Source organism: Colias croceus, chromosome 15 (genome assembly GCF_905220415.1).
Source record: "Colias croceus chromosome 15, ilColCroc2.1".
Lineage (NCBI taxonomy): Eukaryota > Metazoa > Arthropoda > Insecta > Lepidoptera > Pieridae > Colias > Colias croceus.
The window spans coordinates 3,157,343-3,179,184 of record NC_059551.1 but is presented as its reverse complement, the minus strand read 5'-3'; the positions used below and the strand labels follow the sequence as shown (position 1 = coordinate 3,179,184).

Below are 21,842 nucleotides of genomic sequence, written 5' to 3'. Positions count from 1 at the left end.
AAAAGGGAAGAGAATAAAACAAACAATACTTTTAATGATTTATTTGTTAAACAAATTCAATTGTATCTTATACTCAGTCTGACATACGTCCAATTATATCTTTACAATATATCTAACAACCAAAAATCTACTTACCTTGACATACAAAATCAACATCTACAGAATTAATAAATATTCATGTTCTAATACTCATTAGAACATAAACACGCTATGAAATTAAACTTACGATCGAGTAACGATAATAATATATATATGTAGTCATTCTGAAAGCACTATACATTGAATAAATCCAATGTTTACAAATAACTAATATAAGCGCTATATCACAGCTCACAATTAACTATTTTAACTGCACTCAGGGACTTCCAAAATACCTTTCTCTTTTATAGAATTCATGAATTCTAAATACGCAACATTTGTGCTAGAATTTATATTTGATAACATTTGTTTAAAATTTTATTTCTTATTATACCTTTGAATATTACTTACAAAGATAAAATAAATCAATTTTGATTCGAAATTTGCTCATTATAAATTTAATAGAAAGTATATGCTCTTATTATACGAAAAAATAATTACCTATAAATATATTGTATGACTAACAAAAATCCCTTAGCATAATATTTCTTTAAATAGAGACAACAGGATTCACAACATCTAAATTATGACAATTTTTAATTTTCATCATTTACAAACAGTCTTACAAACTCGAAAAACCTATCCAAAGGCAAATTTTGTCTCAATTATTGACTTAATATCATTTTATATTGTCAAAAATGTGGTAAAGTCACTATTTAGAAAAATCTGCCTTTAGACTGACGGATGCAATAACTAAAAAACGTTAAATTTCTTTCGAATGTGTTATAAGGTATAAATTGGAAAATTGTACAGAGAAGTTAAAGATTTAAACAATTTATTTAACAATACATAATAATTAAACAATCTATGTGTGAAATTTATTTTTTAATTTAGAAAGATTGCGTAAGGGCATGATTTTAGATTTCGATTCGCTGCAAGACTAGAAACCTAATGACTAACATTAAAACTTGCGAGTAAGTAGGCGGCTTATTCGGACTGGATTTGTTACTTCCAAATAACCATAGTGTTAAACTCGTTTTCGTTTTTACTAAAACTACAAAAGAAACATTTATGTATACACTCACTATGTTATCACTTAACAATAATAGCTCGAGGGAAACAGCCATCCTACAAAATTTCTCCATAACCAATAAAAGAGTATCGTATAAAAATGATATTATACAGTCAAAATATAACAATATGTTTAAAAATATAAAAATCTATCAATACAAAACGTGAACCAATTTCAACATATTGTGTGCAAACCAATATAAACGATATCTCGAGTGACAATACTTTTATTATTGAAGAAATGTATCATAGACAACGAACCATAGCCATAGATCAAACATGGGTGTATCCATATTCTTGCCATAGACAAAACTGGATGCTACAAACTAACAATGGCTTCTATAACCTCCTGCGACTAAACAGTCACATTTAGTCGTCTACATGACTAATGCCTTCGACATCGAGTGTGGATCAGCTCTGAGCGTTCACAGGCCAGCGGCTAAGTGTTCTCGTAGAAGGAGCTATTGAAGTGTGTCGTGAGCAGATACACTACTGCCTCGTATGTCGACATCATGATCGCTGTGTTCGGTATTTGACGGACCAGCTGCGTGCCTAGGCCCCTGTTAATAATAAAAAAGACATAATTATGTATATATGTATTTGTAAATTTTGTAAAAAAATGGGTTATTTCTTTGTGTATTCTTAATAAATAATAAATTAAAACACTGTTTACAATTTTTTATTATTATTACAATTCCATGTCAAACTCGTGTCGTTCATGCTTTATTTACAATAATTTTTTCAAGTCAGAGTCAAGTCAGAGTAGTCAAAACAAAACAAAGAATTCATAAATATTCAATCAAAAAAAAAAAAAAATTTTGATAATCTTCGATAAAATAATAGGTTAGTAACATTACAATATATTTTAATCGAAACGATTTAATTTTTAATAATATGTAATTAACACATACCTATAGACTCCACGGTAGCCCTCCTCCATCCAGACGGTATGGAGCGTCTGCCAGAACTTGCGATATTTGTCGCCTTCCTCTCTGAGCCGTGTTCTTGCCACCTCTGTAAATTAACATATTCTTTTAATTAACTATTACAAATTAAAGATTATCATTAAATTAAAATATATAATATAGTGTTACTAATTAAAATTATAATTTTATGTCACTTATTTCATAAGTGCTAACGTTTCCTTAGTCTCGAGTATTTAAGATCAAGTTGTCCAAGAGATTCTACAGATAAATATAGTTCAATAAGAAAAAAACTAAGAGTGCTCCTTTATGATAAGATTTCTTTGTAGACTGGATGGAATCCAAAATCTGTATTAAACTATTAAGGCCAAAATTTTAACAAGATAAAAAGTGCCAAGGACATTATAATTAAGACTAAGCTGGATCAATTAACAGTTTATCCGTCTTCCAGATCTCGCCAATTTACTTCAATTACACATATTTCTTACTGTAATAGTTTGTAAATTTCGAGCTAATCTCAAAAGAATTAGGATCCAAATAACTATGAACAAAATCATATTATAAATAAAAAAAAAATATTTTTCCATAAATTCATATGTCCCTTAATGTATCTAATATCTATATTACATTTCATTTGTGCAAACATTTCAAACTAGCATGAAGTATTTAGTTGGTGACCTTTAAGTCTTACGTAACGAATTGTATTTTTATGTTATCACACATGTATATATGTCATCTTTGAGATTGCAAACGATAACACGTCCTAGAAACGTTTTTACAATATCGTAAACCGTAGTAATGATTGATTATTCATTTTGTTAAGAAATCGAGGTTTGTTTACTGTGCCCATATTATTTATTGCCATTTATTGCCCATTATTATTTATAAAATAACAAAGGCCATCCCTGTAGTCAAATAAAAAAGTCTCCGATAAGATCAAAATATTATGTAAATTACTTAGTATTGACGCCATGCCTTCGAGAATGCGCAAGCGCCCATAAACTGGAGGAAATCCCACAGCAAAAGCATACATTTACTCATTTAGCAAATCAGAGGTACCCAACTAGGTTTGTGTGTAACGTTTAATTTCATAAATATACCATATAAACAACATTGCTGCCAATTTCGGACACACCCTGAAAATTTTCCTGAAAAGTACCCTCATTAATTAAAACTCTCTAACGCTACACCATGTGCTACGCTCCAGCCATTGCTCCCATACACTGTAGAATGTCTAGCGGCGAGCGCATATCGAATACGAAGCATTTTGACAACTTTACTGCCAATTTTGGACACATCCTGAAAAGTCCAACAAACGTCACTCACCATGTGGATACGCGATACAAGAAGCCACGGTCTTGGAGAACGCTCCAGCGCCCATGAACTCCAGGAAGTCCCTCGGTGAGCGAGTGTCTGGTCCCACACCGTCACCACGGCGCGCTGCCACCAGCCGCGCTTTCACACCTTCGTATAACACGAAGTGTACCACCGTCTCGCTGATGCCCATGTACGAGGCGGTTATGCCCTTGTAGAAGCCCTTTATGCCCTGCGAGAGATAACTCAATTAATTTTTTTGAGCGAGAGATAACTCAATTAATTTTTTTGAGCTTTGTAGCCGCTCAAGTCTGAAGTTTCAAGGGGGAACGTATACATAACTTGTCCAGTTTCGTAGGTCGCCTATCATTTTTCCATTAGTGTTAGTACAATAATTAGGATCTCGGTAGCTTAACTTAGTTTTTGATATTATATGATTATTAAAAAAGGTAAACATAAAGTATTTCCGTTTATAAAATTCTTGGAAGAAAATATTAATTGTAAATTTTTAAACCTGGTCAAATACCACTGAATATATCTTGCCAATAATATTATTTTCAAATTGTTTGTTGTGCTAGGCATTCGTGTTCATATTTTGACTTTCGTATGTCCGTTCTGATGATTGACATTTCTCAAACAAATGGGATGGACACAAATAAACATAGAAGTCTTTCTTAGAAACATAGCATTCAAGTCTAAAAATCGAAGTAGACCCTTGCAGATACTTTCAGATCCTATCCCTTACTATTTCCAAACAACCAAATCCAACTTCCAAAATTAATATTCTACCATTCCATCGCTCCCGATACGCATTTATCCGTCCAAAAATAAACATGTGGGTATATTAAATGTGCGTCACTATCTAACATATTATACTTACGTGTCTCGCATATATCCTTTTGATACACTCGAGAGCCGTAACGTTCTGCCCGTCGAGTTGCAGGCGAGTCTTCACGAACCAGATCGGATTGGTCATTGTACATGAGACGAATCCTGAAATAGAATTGATCGTTTTATTTGTTATTTACTGGTATCGCGGAAATAATGTTTGGGTACGTTTTGCACTTATCATGTGGACGGGAAGATAAGATTAATTGGATAATTAATCTTTCCACACACTGAGGATAGTGTGATATGATTACAACCAAATTGGGAAGGACAAATAAAATCGTTTATTTATGCTTTGGACGGGGCAACAGAAACGCAAAAGAACAGGACATAAACAGATTGCAAATCCTCTTAACTAGAAATGATTATCACAGAAATAATGTGATGTTTATGGATAATCTACTATTTTTCCTGTCACTGTAGATAATTATCAAATAGCGATGCAGTTTACGTTCACTGCAGTTTTTAATAAACTTTCGAATCTTCTGCTACTTGTCGCTTGAATTTGTAACTTTCCTTATTTTAGAGCACGAACATAAACTATAAAACTAGGTATAGCAATACCTGTATAATTTACGAAGAAAAATCATCTGTTGTAACGTTTTCACTCCGTTATTGGAGGAAAACATATTAAGTAAATTAGTTAAAAAATGAACTATAATAAAATGTTGAATAAAAAGAAATTGGGTTTCAACACGAACTTTAAGGGGGTGAATTTTGGAATGGTAATCTATGTGTGGAAAGGCTGTGGTTCGACACCGTGAATCCTCAAATAAAAGGATTTAAATTTTATGAACAAAATAAAGCCTAAAAACGGAAGACACAAGAGAATTAAACGTCAGGAAATAATTAATTATACATGCACACATGGCTGATAAAGTGTCTTTTCTGATATTATACGTCGAAAGGACAATAAAGCTGTTATTTTAAGAGGAAACCATTTTTTATGATGTAGGAAGAGCTGTTATAATATGTAGCCTTGATTTCAGTACAAGTTGACGAATGCGAGAATTCGCATGTAATTCTGTTGTGTTTTAGTTATGCATATTTTTCGTTCAAGATCACGACCAAATTTCATGTTTTAATTATCATAATTTTCTAATCTTTGCTTGCTCACATTCTTATCTTACATAAACATTAGTAGCATTGAATCGTACTCGATGTGTTATTTTTAATACATTTTCAATGTGGAATACAATATATATATTTAATCTTGAAAATGCCACTAACCGGTATTCCGGTATACCTATCTGTTCTTCTCTGTAGAAACCGTGTTCTTGTTGTTAACTGTTTCCAGTTTACTTAATGAGTGTTTGAGTTTATAACTAATTAATCTCAAGAACTTCGGGTCCAAACTCCAATTTGAAAATTCTATCAGTGTTAGATAGCACATTGATTTAAGAAGGCTATTATAGGCTATATATCATCACGCTACGACCAATTGGAGCGGAGTTATACGGTTAAAACCGAGGGCACAGCTAGTCCACTACAATCGATAGGTTCACTATAGGCGTGTCCGGTGGTATATGTTGGTTGAGGATGGCCTTCGCTTGCGAGTATGTGCAGAAGTAGATGGATCTAGATGGCGCTACACCTACGATGTTTGGCAATCGATGGTATACTTACCAGCCGCGCTAGCTGCAGATAGATGCACTATAGGCGTGTCTGGTGGTATATGTTGGTTGAGAATGGCCTTCGCTTGCGAATATGTGCAGAAGTAGATGGCTCTGGATGGCGCAACTCCCACAATGTTCGGCCCTAGACCCTTGAACAGCGCTCGCGTGCCTTCATTCTTCACAATGTGTCTGAAAAGAGAATTGATGTTTGAGTTTTAAGATACTATGGGTATTTATGTGATATACTTTGATGAATGGAAAATAAATAACGTATTTGATGCTATTGCACGACATTGATGAACATTTTTTAATTATGTTATGTATCTTATGCTCTATATTTATGACCTGGATGCCTACAAAGCGTCGCAGTATTTCAAGAAGGTATGTAAACATATTGGGGCGCCATTTTATAATCGATTTCAATGCCAAATAAGAATGCTACTAAATAAAGTATGTATCTAAATCTTCCAAAATTTAATAAAAAGAAGTTATGATTCCGATAAAGTTTGTTTAGAATTTTACAATGAGTGTCGGTAAAACAGTTGCAAATTGCAATTAATAAGTCTTAAATATTTATAATACGATACTTATCTACGCTTTAAACTGATTAATGTTATCATACATAGAAGGAATTCAAAGATTCAAGTCTAGCAGTACTATTTATTTCCTGATAAGATAGAGGGAAAGGGTAAAATGTACTGTGATATGATAACCTACTTACATTTCAATTTGTCATATTAATACAATGTAGTTTTGTAATTTAGAAAGATAATTAAATCTAGCCTTATCTATTGCTGCTTGTTATCAGTGTCATCATGTATGTTACAATACAGTAAAATGTAAATATTGTTTTAATACTTTTTTAAAATGTGAACACGCTGTATACAATGTATCTAGTAAATTGTACGAGCCGAATACTCTTTAAAAATTCATTAAATCTATAAGTTAAATCTATATATTTACATTAAATCTATAATCTATTGCCAAGATGATATAAAAAATAATAAACACCATAGCAACTAGTGTAACAAAAAGTAACTTTTTTGCACTACACGATTGTTTTTAAACACCATCCACCTTGCAATTAAGATAGGTGAATAACGTAAGTAATTGATAATGATTTGTAAATAAATCGTACTATGACGTAAATGGATTGAAAGATAACTGAATGTAAACAGTACTAAAATATATATAAACCGACATTGGGTCGCCTCGCCGTGACCTCTTGGCAGTCGTATTTGGCTTCGAAAGCGTATATTTAATGTATTGCATACTTGCCTGCCGTGTAATTTTCTCTCATGATATCCTTTTATAGAGATACCTTTATAGCAATACTGGCAATTATTATGCCGCATCTGCTTATTAATATAACCTAATGCGAGGTATGCGTCGGTTGTTATTTAGCTGTTTTTATTCTTCCTCTTATTTTCAATTCTATTTACGCTTTATGAAAACGTGTACTGTAGTGAATTCTGTACTAATAACGAATCAATTTTTATTACATAAGAACGCCACAGGCCTCTCAAGGCCTGCTCTTAATGTGCCAAAAAATATCAATCCACACCATACATTATACACATATAGGTACATTTATATACTACATCATGAATCTATTAGATGCTCTGTACAAATGTTTGTAAAGAAAATCATAGAAGACATAAAAGTGTTTCTAATTACAATCGGAGCAACAACCTTTATACACATGAAGCCTGTTTACTGGAACGTTACAGATCGCAATTCGCAATACAATCGGCACAAATGAGGCAAATAATAGCAGTTATTAGGAATTATAAATACACATTTTCCTTTATAGTAAATACGCTGATTTCAACTGTGTATGCTCTAGATTTCTTGGCTTAGTTTACAAAGTGTTGAAAGAGATGGCGGAGCCTGTTGTAATTGTTGTTCCATTATACCTAATGTCAGCATTCAGTTATTTTAGTAAAATATGTATGTCGGTAAAATAATCGTGATGCAGGATGCTTGCAAAGGCCTAGTCACCACCTAATTATAGGTAGTATATTTGAATATCGTTACAGTATCGTACACTAGCGGATACACCTCGTAATGGAAACGTCTGCTCAGTTACAAATATGTTTATACAGGGTGATTGAAAACCGCGATAATCATCACTACGCTAACACAATAATATTGATGTTTAAAAATCGCGAATCTGTCTCACGCCTGTCTCGCGTGATCCTCCGCAGGGCAAGCGATCTCTTATCTATTAGCGTGCAAGTGATAACAGCTTCGCATTCGAGCGGATAAAACTCCTCGGGTATAATTAAACAATGTGTTCCAATATTGCCTCTAACGTATTGCTTGAGCCAATGTTATCTGACATTATTGTATTTATGGATAGCGTACACAATTGCTGCTTCGTGTACAAATAGCGTACAAAGTATGTGCATTCGATTAGATAACTTATTAATGGTTGTTAGCCACTTTCCGATATATTTTATTTGTTAGAATACAATTAACAGAAGACTTATAATAAAATGTCACGTACTCGCTATGAAGATAATGGCGTGGAAAATCTGAGTAGTACATAGTTACTAGCTAGCTACTAGTTATTATTCTGTGTACATATCTAATTTGTAACAATTTAAGCAAACGTAGAACATGAAACAAACACAATTTACAATATCGCAACATAAAGGGTTAATGACTAAAGCGAAGAACTGAAACCTAGGCTCTCAAAAACAAATAAATAAGATGCAAGAACGACGTGAACTCGAAATATAGACTATAACATGATAGTTTTATCACTCAACGTATACTACTTTAGTTAAATAGTAAATAATATGTACTGCTAAATCAACATTGCCTAGCGTCAGTTTCCTTCAAGCCGGATAAGTAAATTAAACAGTATCTGGTTATAATGTAATAATAAGTGACAACAAAATCAATATTCAGTCACGATTCGATACATGATAATCAAGCTCAAACACGCCATGGCACCGCTCCAAAAATTAAGTTTACATATAAATGAGGCAAGTACACTTGTACTTGATTTTACTACTACTTATATGTGATCGACCGCGGAATTTTTTAGGACATTTTTAGCAAAGCACACAGCACATCAGTTTATGATTTCATAAATGCATTTATCAATCGCTAGATCGACTTACTCGAATGACTTTATCTCTCTATTGTCGTCAATGCCATTAAATCTTAAAAAAAATTGTCGTCAATAGAGATAAAAGTATCTTGATTGTTGGATATAAATCCAAAAATAATATTTTACGGAATTGTCCTTTAAATTCTTGAATGAGGTCGTCCCGTTCGCGTTGGTGACTTGAATTACAGTCACGACAATTTACTAACTAAAGATAAAATAAGCAATTAAAAGTAGGTATGAAAGTACAGTACTCCAAAATTAATAATGCGCATGCAAATCTTCGCTAATTGTCGTATTTCCAAAATGTATTTCATTTGCCTAAACAAATTTTACTAAATTATGCATGAAGAAAATGCATTTAACCACTCTATATACATATTGTCTTCGGACGCTCTGGGAATATGACAATTACCGAACTGTGATGAAGAATTCTATGCGCATTATCACTTTTGGAGTACTGTAGTAGCTTTTACACGATGTACAATTTAGATTCTAATATCTTTCCACTGAAACTGTATCAAAAATCTAGAATGTATTATTATGAACCGATTAACATTTTTGTTTGTTAACATTTTTGTCAATTAGTTTATACCTATATGTACTCAGATAATATACCTAGTTGTTAGAACAACTGTATTTGAAGGGAAATAGCTAACACACGTACCTACCTAAATTTTCATGATTTATGCATAAGTTGTTTTTAACATCACAAAGGGACAGTTAATATAAAAACTCTTAATAACAGCTAGTGTAAACAGACCTTATGCAATGAAATAATAAATTATAATAAACATCGTACGTTCACGTTGCTCTCACAGCTCTGGCTATTTTAAATCATCCCCACATTATAATTAATGTAATGTGTGCTAAGACGTATGTATATTTTGTGTACGTAAATAAATTAATTATTAAATGAAATCTAGCATTGGATCGTTTACGTGTGTGATTTATGTTTGATGTTTTTGTAGAGATAAAATATACAAAAAGTTTGTTAAATATAATTTTGATATTCAATCGATTTAACTAGATACACGATGTTCAAATGTTTACTACATTTGTGTGAATTTATGACTGAGAAATCTTTCCATTTTATTTTAACTAAGTATTAAGTATAGAATTGGAACGGTTCTATCTTCTATCAGTTATATTCAAATTTCAAATTCTATAGATTTCCACGATAAACTAATGTTCAATAGAATATAATACATTCCACCCACGTTTTGACCTGAGATTTTATGCAGAGTTAGTTCTGTGGTTAGTTCAGACAACGGGAGCTCAAAGCATTGTATAATGTGTATTCCTTAAATAAAATGTGTATTTCAATTCACATAATATACCTACCTACTCATTACTTTGATTTATATTAAAAACCCTATATTTATACTATTTTATCTGTGAGAATGAAAATTAAAACCGTACACGAATGTATTAAAAAACACACTATACAGTAGAAATAAACTGTATCTTCTATTCACAGTACATTATTAATACTATTTTATCTGTGAGAATGAAAATTAAAACCGTACACGAATGTATTAAAAAACACACTATACAGTAGAAATAAACTGTATCTTCTATTCACAGTACATTATTATCTGGTAGGTAAGAGGTAAGTAACCCTTCTTGGTGCATGTTGCAATATTAAATTTGAATTATAAACGAGTCTTCGCAGACTAGAGGTATGAATGTCTGCTTGGATGCTCTAATCAATAATATTGCTTTAGTTTATTTTAGACTTAGATATAAGAATCGTTCTTACATGCTTATAGGCGCTATTACATATTTTGTTGCGTAATTTAATTTACTATTCACGCTTTAATTTACATAAGTTAATGAAGATAATGAAAACTGACACACAAATTAGACTGTTTCGTGCATTTTTAACATAATTTACTAATTAATTCTCTTTTAAACGTGTTAGTCACACTATAGTTGGCTGTCTATTGATACATAATAAAATTAACATGCTATGCTCAAAAAGATACATAAATTATTTTCGATGCGTTGGATAAGCAAAAGGTGAACATCACAGAACTTATAAAGGTGAACATTATTGACGGTGGAAAGCACCCTCTGATAACAAACACGTTAATCATGAAAATGAATGGTTGTTGTCAATTATTATGAGCGTTAGGCGTGAATGGCCAGACATTAGCTAGTCCATTCACGCGTATCATGTCTCAACTATCATATCACTCTACTAACTACATTAGAATGTGTACACTGTACAACTATGAAATAATACACTAATTTCACGACTTGGGCACGATTTTTCAATCTTTGATTTAAACTTATGCCTACTTCGAATGACATGTTAAACTAAATTACTACTACTACTTAAATGGTCCCTTGCCCCTCTGTTAGCTTTTTACGAGTGTAATTTTCATATTATTGTGTAGGTACTATGGAACGGATAAGTTTTAATATACGTCAAATAACAACTTATCCACCAAAACACCCGCCACGTCATCAGCTAGAACATTATGTATAGCCTATTTGCGTAGTTGCTAGTATCTTATCTGTGTTAGCTGTCACTTTGACATTAGAGAAATAAAGCTACCATTCACGCCGCGTCTTACGCTATAACAAATATGCAACTCACCCATCGTTATGCTCACCTGATGCACTGTATAAGGCTCATCCTCGGCGGCGGCCTCGCGTGCCCCGCTCGCGCGCACTGCTGCACCTGGTAATTGTACGACATCAGCATGCGATCTGCTTGCTTGCTGTACGCGAACATGGCGCCCATCGTGCGCCTGTAGCCCCATTTGGCCTCCTGTATTACACGGCCGATTAATATAAACGGGCCACCGTTTAATGCCAATTCCGTTCGGCCGATTAAATTCACCAAATTGTTTAGAAAACATCCCAAGTATCATCATTATGTTATGTTAATAATTTCGAATCACAGTTTAAGTATGGCAACCTTATAATTTTTGGTCCAACCTTAAAATATTTAAAACAAACAATGGTAGAATAAATAATTGTACAAATTAAAAAGGTATAATATGTATGTACCTAGGTACTGTACAATGTACATACTTAATATAATAATATTAGGAGGCTTAACTGCAGACTGGTGTCTACAGTTGTAATTTACACACTTCAGTCACAACAATACACAAATAATTAATCTTTCACAGGCTATTGTAACTTTGTTTTTTACCAAATAATTTGACAATCATTGGCATCACAATTACATCATTATTACGTATATTAAATAAACAATTGACGAAAATGTATTTAGAGAACAATCACACGATTGTAACGAAACCCTTACAATTGTTGTGCAATAGAAATTCAATGCGGTGCTTCTGTAAGCTAGAGACCACTGAAACTTTAGAAAATCTTATGCAATCCGCAATACACAAGCTAATATAATATTCCAGTATCAGATTGAAGTACAAAGATTTATTTATGGTTTATTTATTGTAAATTGCAATTCTGTAATTAGCAAAAATCAAACGAAATTTATAATTTCAATCCTCAATTAGGTAATGGTTATACTGTTTTGAAAATTGAACTAAAATGAAAGAATAATCAAACAGTTCATTTTAATACTGATGACATCATCATAAAAAGTTAATATAAAAATATTTCGTCGATGTCTATTTTTGGGATTAAAAATTTATGCATTTCCTTTTATTACTCGAAGTAGCCTTACGGTTTTCAATATTAAGGTTAAATGTATTTAAAAAAGCAATTAAATACTACCTATAGTTGGTCAAGGCCACTTTAATTTTTTTTTATTAATAATTTAAGAAGAAATTAATTATACGTATTCCTACTTATTATAATTATTTCTTAAAATAAATAATATTAATACCTAATAAAAAATTTACGAGTTAACCCATTTTATTACCATTATTCCAAGTTAGTAACCACAATCAAGTTGACATGCCTTTGCTTATCACTCGTTATTTTAGTCAGTCACAACAATGGAAAGTTACATAGACGGCTTTCATTCATATCGATTGTACAATTATTAGTACTATTACACTGATATGACCATTTTAGTATGCAAATTAACTACTGACGAAGCTTTATATAGTCTACTAGCTTTCCACCCGCGGCTTCGCCCGCGCAGTCAAAGAAAAACCCGCATAGTTCCCGTTCCCGTGGGATTTCCGGGATAAAACCTATCCTATGTCCCGGGGTAAAAAGTAGCCTATGTCCTTTCTCGGGTATCAAAATATCTCTATACCAAATTTCATGCAAATTGGTTCAGTAGTTAAGGCGTGATTGAGTAACAGACAGACAGACAGACAGAGTTACTTTCGCATTTATAATATTAGTATGGATTTAAGTACCAATTATAGAGATAATAACAGGAAAAAATACAGGTATTAAATATTTGAAAGAGTCAGCGCGCTATTAAGTTTACTTCAGTAATATCTATAACACTGATAATAAACCCTTTCAATAAAATTCCTATTCTCTATCAATTTATTCATCTGAGACTTATAAATGCGTGTGTTCCAAGCCGTATCACTCGAACGTTGCATTTAGATTTAAGATGCAATGATAATTATACGTACTAAGTATAGATATTTCTAAACATTCTTGCGGATGTAATCTGTCGAAAGGAGTTGGGGTAAGAGTATGTTCATAATACAATGACGATTATCAACACATATCTACACTAATATTATAAAGAGGAAAACTTTGTTTGTTTGTAATGAATAGGCTCATAAACTACTGGACCGATTTTAAAAATTCTTTCATCATTCGAAAGCTACATTATCCACGAGTAATATAGGCTATATATTATCATGCTAAGACCAACAGGAGTGGAGCCACGCGGGTGAAACCGCGCGGAACAGCTATTCTAGTATAAAACAAAGCGGGCGAAGCCGCAGGCGGTAAGCTAGTAATATTCATTACTAGGACGTTGTTTTACTATTCTTAAAATGTAGTAAAACTTGAAAGAGAAATGGGTCTACGAGTTCTATTTATAAAAATAAAATGCTTCGTCCAATATTGCACACGATTTTTATCGTCTATATTTTTTTAAGCGACTTCGTCATTAACCTAGGCAAAAGACTCAATAATCCTGTAGCAAACTTATACTTAATTGCTTTATACTTTTATACATGTAGTTATAAATTATTTAGGTACCCATAACACACTGATTAGTATAAAATTGAGTTCATATGAGTTATTTTTAGAAACAGCTTCATGGAGAGGTTATCTTAATATAACAAGGTGTCAATAAGAACTTTATAACCGATAGAGCTGTTACAAGCGCTAAACGCACTATCTCTACAAAATGTGCCATATAGTACATAATGAGCCCTCTTCACAATGGGTAGCGTTGGCCCAACAAATTATAATCGATGTCTGCCACAATGACGGCAATTATGAATAAACATCTACAATAACGGCCGATCACATACAATTAGGCCCTCTACATTATCGTGATTGCCTCTACTCGCTCAACGCTGCAGCTGTTCATTGAGTAGAGCATAGAGGGCCTGTAAAACTGACCCATTGGATAAACAAGCTGAGACCTTGCGATGGAGCATAACAATAGGACGGTTGAGTAGGATGTGCACAATATAATAAGTAAATCGAAGCACGGGAAAATATGATTATGTCTAAATATAGGGACTTCAATAAAATACATTTGTTTGGGGAAAAAGTTGAATAAAACATGGCACCTAGCAAAACTAGTTATTTGAAACACTGGAAATTTTTTATAGTGATTTTAAATGAACAAAGAAGATCCGTCCAAAAGCCCTAATAACAAATGATTATTTATAGGTAAAACAAGATACACAAATATTGCACAAATATCTGTTATTACAGGGAATGAACGAAGTCAACGTTACAATCAGAAGATACAAAGCTACTGCTACAGTAAATGAAAATCGACCATAAAAACGATCTCATACAAAATAGGTTTATCTTACAATGTGGTCACCAATAACCATCATCGCCGTATCTAATTGCCTATACCTACGTACTCTAAGCGTACGAGAAAACTGTGGCGATATGAGTTATTTGTAGCTTGACCTTGCAACTCCGTTAGTTTTATACAACTTGACATTGGCCAAGGTTAGCCGAGAGACATAATGCCTCATCCATAGGATGCCTGAATAAGCAGTGAGAGTCTAATTTAATCTTTGAAGCACATTGTTTACCAAAAACTTTCCAAAGATAATCGATGATACATCATCTTCTTAAAAGATAAGCCAGAAATAGTTTTAGTAGTTGACCTTTTGACTATAGAAAACATGCCTAAATATGGAACCCCAAAAATCACCATCTTTTATCTATAAGTAGATAATATCACTGTTTATGCATGAACCAATCTACTTTTACGATATCTGCAATATGATGATTGCGATTTGCGATGCGCAAAAACTACACGAAAGCGAATTTCAATCGACCACAGAGTAAAAAACTTCCTTCGGAAACATACCGATTCAATTACATGGTACTTGTTATTTTATTAGTACGTTTGTCTGATAATTGATGTGCTAACATTTTTAATATAGCTATGTACCTACATACATATAAATATTCAACGTAGAACTAACAGGAAAATATTGCCAAATGCCATCAATGGTCGATATATATACCTATAAAGTTGGAAACATAAAAATATAATAGTAATAGTTGAATAGGGCGTGTCGTTACAATTAAAAAATATTTCTGCGCAGTTCTTTGTTATGCACAATTTAGCAACAGGTACAGTGTCTAAATTGTAAACAAAACGTGTTTTGCAATGAATCATTATTTGCTAAGCATTTTAGTCAGTATTTCGTTAAAAAATGTATTATGATATACTTACCTGAAAATTGGGCTTTTCATTGAATAAAAGTGAATTGATAAATAACTATATACCTACAATACGTACATTGACTTTTTGATAAAAATCTTATTGTTGAGGATCAAAGTGTACACATACATTTATTTAACCGTCTACTTGGACGTTTTTAATTAATTCATTAATTATGTATTATGTAAAGTAAATGATTTATTTCCTCCCTAATATCTTAAAAAGTATACATAATTTCATTCTATGTAAAAAAACATTTACAAAATAACATTTATATTGTACCTTAAAAACGAATGCATAATTTACAAGAAAATAAATAAAACGTATTTCGTATCAACTTTCGACAAGAAGTAGGCATAATGCGTATCAATTACGCTATATATAAATAAACATCCTTGACATACCACACCATTACAGTAACTAGAGACATAATTTTCTTGTTTACAATTGTAAATAGTTTGTTTTGATTATATCAGGTAATAAGCAATGATGCTAACAATTGAAGAGATTTATTGTATCATTTTCATATTAGACGACCGAGACGTGTATGAGACGAGGAATAAAAAAGTCTAAAAACAAAAAAAAGAAGTAGAACAAATACTGGACCATTATTTATTGTTATATCAAGATTATATCAAACAGATAAATTGAGGAAAATAAAAGTCAAGGTGTTGCCATTGTGTTGCCATTGAGATTGCAAATCGCTATTGAGATAACTCGTTTCTTAAATATGTATTATAATACTGCGCCATATCAAACAAATAAAATGAATCCGGTATCCGGTATGCACAAAAACAACTATCAATATTCTGTTTATTATCTATATTAATATTAAATATTATAGAAGAGTTTGTTTGTACGTTTGGTTGAACGCGCTAATCTCAGGAACTACGTCCGATTTGATAAATTCTATCAGTGTTAGATAGCCCTCTTATCGAGGAAGTCCTAGTAGTAAGTATCATCACGCTAAGACCAATAGGAGGGGAGCCATGCGGGTAAAACCGCAAGGCACAGCTAGCATTAAAGATAATTATATAAATAACCCAATAAATATGAGCATTATTCTTGAGTACGAAGACAGAGAGGAAAGAAACAGTGTTGAGTGGTAATTAATGACGCACACAGAATCCTAACAACAAATGCAGTCTAACGAATGCCTATCAAAATTTGGCTTAGCGAAAGCATACTACACATACACCAGACATCTATAATATACTTGCCGGTAATAATACTCTACAATATAATCATCCGAGCGCTGCATGTATGATACTTTGGCGACAGTGGTGCAAATACTTCACCAATACCTAATCACTAATATGTTTTCTTTGAGCCTGTGCCAAAATTTACTATCCATAATTCATATTGACAAGCGAAAGCTGTAAGTACGTTTGTTACAAACGTTGAAATGAAAGTAAACATCGTTAATTAGACAATAAAAGCTTGTATACCAGAAGGTGATTAACGACTGAAGTATGTAACTCTATTATGCTCCTAAAAAATAAGAAATATGTCCGTCATTTATTGCCAACTAAACTTATTCGTCATCTGGTCCAGAGACTTGGCGCAAGGAAATATCGTCTGTTGCTACATTATTATTTCGTGTACAATATTGTGTAGAGTTCTCCGAACTATTGGGTTATTATGCCACATAAGCTTTAATTAACAATATGTACTTCCGATTCAATAAACGTCGCATGAATTCATGTAACATATTTCTGGAAAAAGGGGAAAATGTTAGACATATTTTATTGCATACCAGTTCCCACTTGACTATAGCATTAATCGAGCTTTAATCCGAAGTGGAGTGCCCTTTATTTGTACTCACACTACTCAACTTTTCCAAACTCATATCGTTGAGTATTTGCAGGATGCTCGAAACCTGCCTATCATAAGTAGGCTTAGCCCCCTCTTCAAGCTCATTACAATAATCCACATACAGACTAATAATGATATGTAAAACGTGAAACAAGGCCCACATTTCTAACGATCTAAAAACCTGTTTTCTAAATAATGTCCAATCGAAAATATATGTAAAGACAGTTATAACGAAACGCCGTATTTTTAGCGTTCTCCGTTTCTGCTTGGGTTGTTCTACTTTTCGTTTACCAGCTATTTTGTGCTGTCCCAGATTTATATTAATACTGGACTAATGAAAGTTGCCTTTTGTTCAAGATGATAAAAAGAAGTTTTTGCAAGCTTGATATTTTCTAGAGTGGAGTGGCTTAACTCACTTCACATTTTTCTGTGTTTAAAAACTAAGCTGGAATTTTCATTTTAACAAGAATTTAAGGTTGTAAGGATCACAAATTCTAGACCTTTACAAACTTTAAAAATATGAAGACAGTTGAGGACTGTAGGCGTATGTTTTATTTCAAGAATTAGGTATTAATTACCTACCTACCTAATTCTTTTTTTTTTTAGTTTTCCATTCAAGGAATATGAAACAAATTTAACAAAGGGTCAATGATTTCTCTAGCCAATATTGTAACCAGAATCTATAACAACGTTGCTCTTTACATGAATTAAATCCAGCGATACAAGTATTGCGTAGGCGATCCATTTTGAGATACTAATAAAATATGAGCCGCAAACAACATGGCCGACCGCGAACCTGATATTCTGAATATGTTATTTTTACTGCGCATAAATATTCGATGGCATGTAGGTAAAGTGTAAACATTGAAAATACAGTTGAGTAAATAAACAATAAGTGATTAACAATTACATAATGACTGCTTTGTAGGACGTTGGTACGTACGGCGTAGCGTAATCGAAGCTGATAGACTCCTCCGCGTATCGTTTCGTTTCTATAAATAACTCGAATAACAACGAGAAACCTTCGTAGTTATTTATTTACAATCGCTGAATAGATAATTAATTTTTAATATACATATTTTTATTTTTCTCTTAGATTTTAAGGAACAGAAAGCATAGAGAGAGAACAATAGTTCATGAATACAAGGAGGGAGGGATGGTATTTACTAGACTCACTCAGTAAGAGCTTATGGTATCAAACAATAACTAAATACTCTTCATTTTTTTGTCACTAGTAACAGTACAAATGTATCTAGTTCTGTGGTCCAGAATTTTCTGTATTAATTATTATAATTCCTACCTCAAATGACTCAAATAACATGAACTTTAACTTCATTTGATGGTTAATGAGAGCAGTTTATGACAAAATCCTGTAATTTAACATGCAATATTGCATGCAAGAGGCTTATTTGAGATGAAAATGAGACTAACAACTTCCTGTTTTATTGCCAATTTACTATTATTGCAGATTATACACCATTGATTTTACCTTATAATTTGTACTTGAAGCTTACACATTAACAGTCATAAAAATAATTGTAAGTTAGAACTTTTTTCTATAAGGGTGCCATACTTTATACCTAAGTTGTTAAAAAAATAATCCCCATAAAGATATATAATATTTTTTTCTTACTATTGTACCTACATGGTTATTTTGATCAGATACCAGACTATTATCAAATTTTAATAATCTATTTTAGAGACATTTCTCTTTTTATTTTCAGTATAGATTGAGAAACTTATTGTATCATATTGTATCATTACATTCTTATAGTATTAATTAATACCTATATATCCATATATATATTAGGGCATACCTATGCTCTAATATATACCTATATATTAGGGCATAGGTCCATTATTCTTCACTAGCGGTCCGCACCGGCTTCGCCCGTGGTACATATTTCGCAATAAAAGGTAGCCTATGTTCTTTCACAGATTCTAAAGATGGTCTGTGCCAAATTTCATCAAAATCGGTTGAGAGGTTTAAGCAGGAAAGCGTAACAGACGGACAGACAAAGTTACTGTCGCATTTATAATATAGGTAATATCATCAAATATAATAATTAGAATGAAAAAGACATATTTTTTGTACTAAATTAGTTACATACCTGGTGTTTTGGTAATTTAGAGCATACTCGTCTAGAATTAGATGCGTTTGATGGTGGTGGCGATGAAGGGGGTATCCCAACACCCTTGGATGATTGAAGACGAGTTTTGACCACTTCGAGAGGACATGTAACCACTGCTCCAGCTGTACCTGCTACCCTGTATAGAAAATTTTGCATAGTGTAAAATTGTTATTGTAATTAGGTAATAATTTAGCAGATTATTAAAATATGTGAACAAATAAAGATACTGTTTAAATTGTTTTCAATTTAATACAAGTTGTAATTTTCAAACATTGACAGTATAATTATTAGATAAAATATGATATAGGTTTATCATGAAAAAAAAAAGATAAAAGATTCCAGAAAAAAGTCTTGTCCCATAGTAAAAATGTTATTTGATACATAAAATACTAGGGGTCCGCCCAGGCTTCGCCCGTGGTACATATTTCACAATAGAAGGTAGCCTATGTTCTTTCTCATGTTCTAAAGATTGTCTGTGCCAAATTTCATCAAAATCAGTTGAGAGGTTTAACCGGGAAAGCGTAACAGACAGACACACAGAGTTACTTTTGCATTTATAATATTAGTAGGGATAGTAGGGACTAGGGATTAATATTTGTGCCAAAAACAGTTAAGTATAATCTCTTTGAAATCACACATTTTTTTGCATACATACATAATATCAAGAATTTACGCCAGATATTCAATTTGTAAGATTAAAATTTAGCCAAAGAAGGTTAACAAAATCTTTGATTATTTGAAGGTACTTTTTTAATTTGTTCCACTCAATGGATATATTTTTTTTATTTATGTAACTTATCTTCTGTAGATAGATATTTAAAAAATTTATAAATAGGTAATCTTATGTATTTACAAACTTATCTATTATTTGATTAAATTTCTTTACCTAAATTGATAGATAAGCGCAGATAAAATAGTTCACCAATTGTTACAGAAGTTAGTTTTATTGACACAATTTTTACATGAATTTTTTTTTCATTTATCTTTTAAACTATTGCATGAATACATGAATACGCCTTAATACCCCCTCTTGAATAATTGTTATATCCATACTAATATTATAAATACGAAAGTAACTCTGTCTGTCTGTCTGTCTGTTAACTACTGAAGCAATTTGCATGAAATTTGGTATAGAGATATTTTGATACCCGAGAAAGGACATAGGCTACTTTTTACCCCGGGAAATAGGATAGGTTTTATCCTGGCAATCCCACGGGAACGGGAACTATGCGGGTTTTTCTTTGACTGCGCGGGCGAAGCTGCGGGATAAAGCTAGTTCTATTATAAATCATATTCCTTTTTACCTTACTTCAAACTTACTCTTATTTTATAATCTAACCTATGATGATAGGTTAAATCGTTACTAGGTTTATCATCTAAAACCATATGTTTGTCATGAGATTTCACGCATTTACACATTCGTAGTAGTGTCTTACAATTACATAAACATTAAACATCTTATTCTTAAGCTCACATAAGTTTAAATTTCGTTTTGCAGATAAATATGCGTAATTAAGTACGTCGAAATAATTGTTTGTCTAGAACTTAACAGAAGTTGAACCTTGAGCCGAGCACATGTACTGATGTCTGATTATAATACAATATCAATCTGGATAGCGGTAAATATTATTCAACGAAAGCGCGAATAACTAGTAATTATTAATCAATAATAACATACCCTCCAGCCACAAGGTGAATTGCTGTATCCCTTTGAGACATTTTAGCGCCACCGGAATAATAACATGACTGCAAATTGCAAAATCTAAAAATAAACAAATGCACCACTACCACTTATAGCAACGTCTGCACCAGAAACAATATATTATGTATTTAATAAACTTTAACTTCACTTTTACTTATTAGTAAATATTTATGTATGCATTGATCACAACTGTCTGTATTGGATCAAAAAATATTTACAATAACGCGTTTACCGTCGCATACGAGACAAATTTACTGTGGTATGAACGCGCAGCATAGTCAGCTAACAACACAAACACAGTGGCCGTGAATGGAATGGCCTACGAAGAGAGTTCACGTGCATTATCGCACGTACGTCATCGTCACCGATAAAATGTACATCACAGATTTTGAATTATG

General features: G+C 32.4%; 1 protein-coding gene across 2 annotated transcripts; it reads right to left on the bottom strand.

Annotated features, from left to right (window-relative positions):
- Positions 1 to 26: 26 nt before the first annotated feature.
- Positions 27 to 21,765, bottom strand: LOC123697777 (mitochondrial carrier protein Rim2). 2 transcript variants are annotated; one of them, XM_045644319.1, is made up of 8 exons: positions 21,421 to 21,765; positions 19,722 to 19,878; positions 11,630 to 11,697; positions 5,901 to 6,079; positions 4,267 to 4,379; positions 3,399 to 3,618; positions 2,061 to 2,163; positions 27 to 1,709 (listed from the first exon to the last, which is right to left on the bottom strand). In XM_045644319.1, the coding sequence occupies exons 1-8, from the start codon at positions 21,459 to 21,461 to the stop codon at positions 1,589 to 1,591; spliced, it is 1,002 nt and encodes a 333-aa protein (XP_045500275.1). In that variant the 5' UTR covers positions 21,462 to 21,765; the 3' UTR covers positions 27 to 1,588. The 2 variants fall into 2 exon arrangements, with proteins under 2 accessions (XP_045500275.1, XP_045500274.1); XM_045644318.1 differs by having other exon boundaries at positions 11,630 to 11,787; positions 21,421 to 21,764.
- Positions 21,766 to 21,842: the final 77 nt, after the last annotated feature.

What these genes read in the sequence shown, in the direction of transcription:
- LOC123697777 (XM_045644318.1), bottom strand. Translation starts at nt 21,461, where the DNA reads ATGTCTCAAAGGGATACAGCAATTCACCTTGTGGCTGGAGG. An exon ending in ATTCACCTTGTGGCTGGAGG is followed by an intron (nt 19,879 to 21,420) that starts GTATGTTATTAT and finishes TTTTCTATACAG; the next exon opens with GGTAGCAGGTACAGCTGGAG. An exon ending in AGCCTTATACAGTGCATCAG is followed by an intron (nt 6,080 to 11,629) that starts GTGAGCATAACG and finishes TTCTCTTTTCAG; the next exon opens with ACACATTGTGAAGAATGAAG.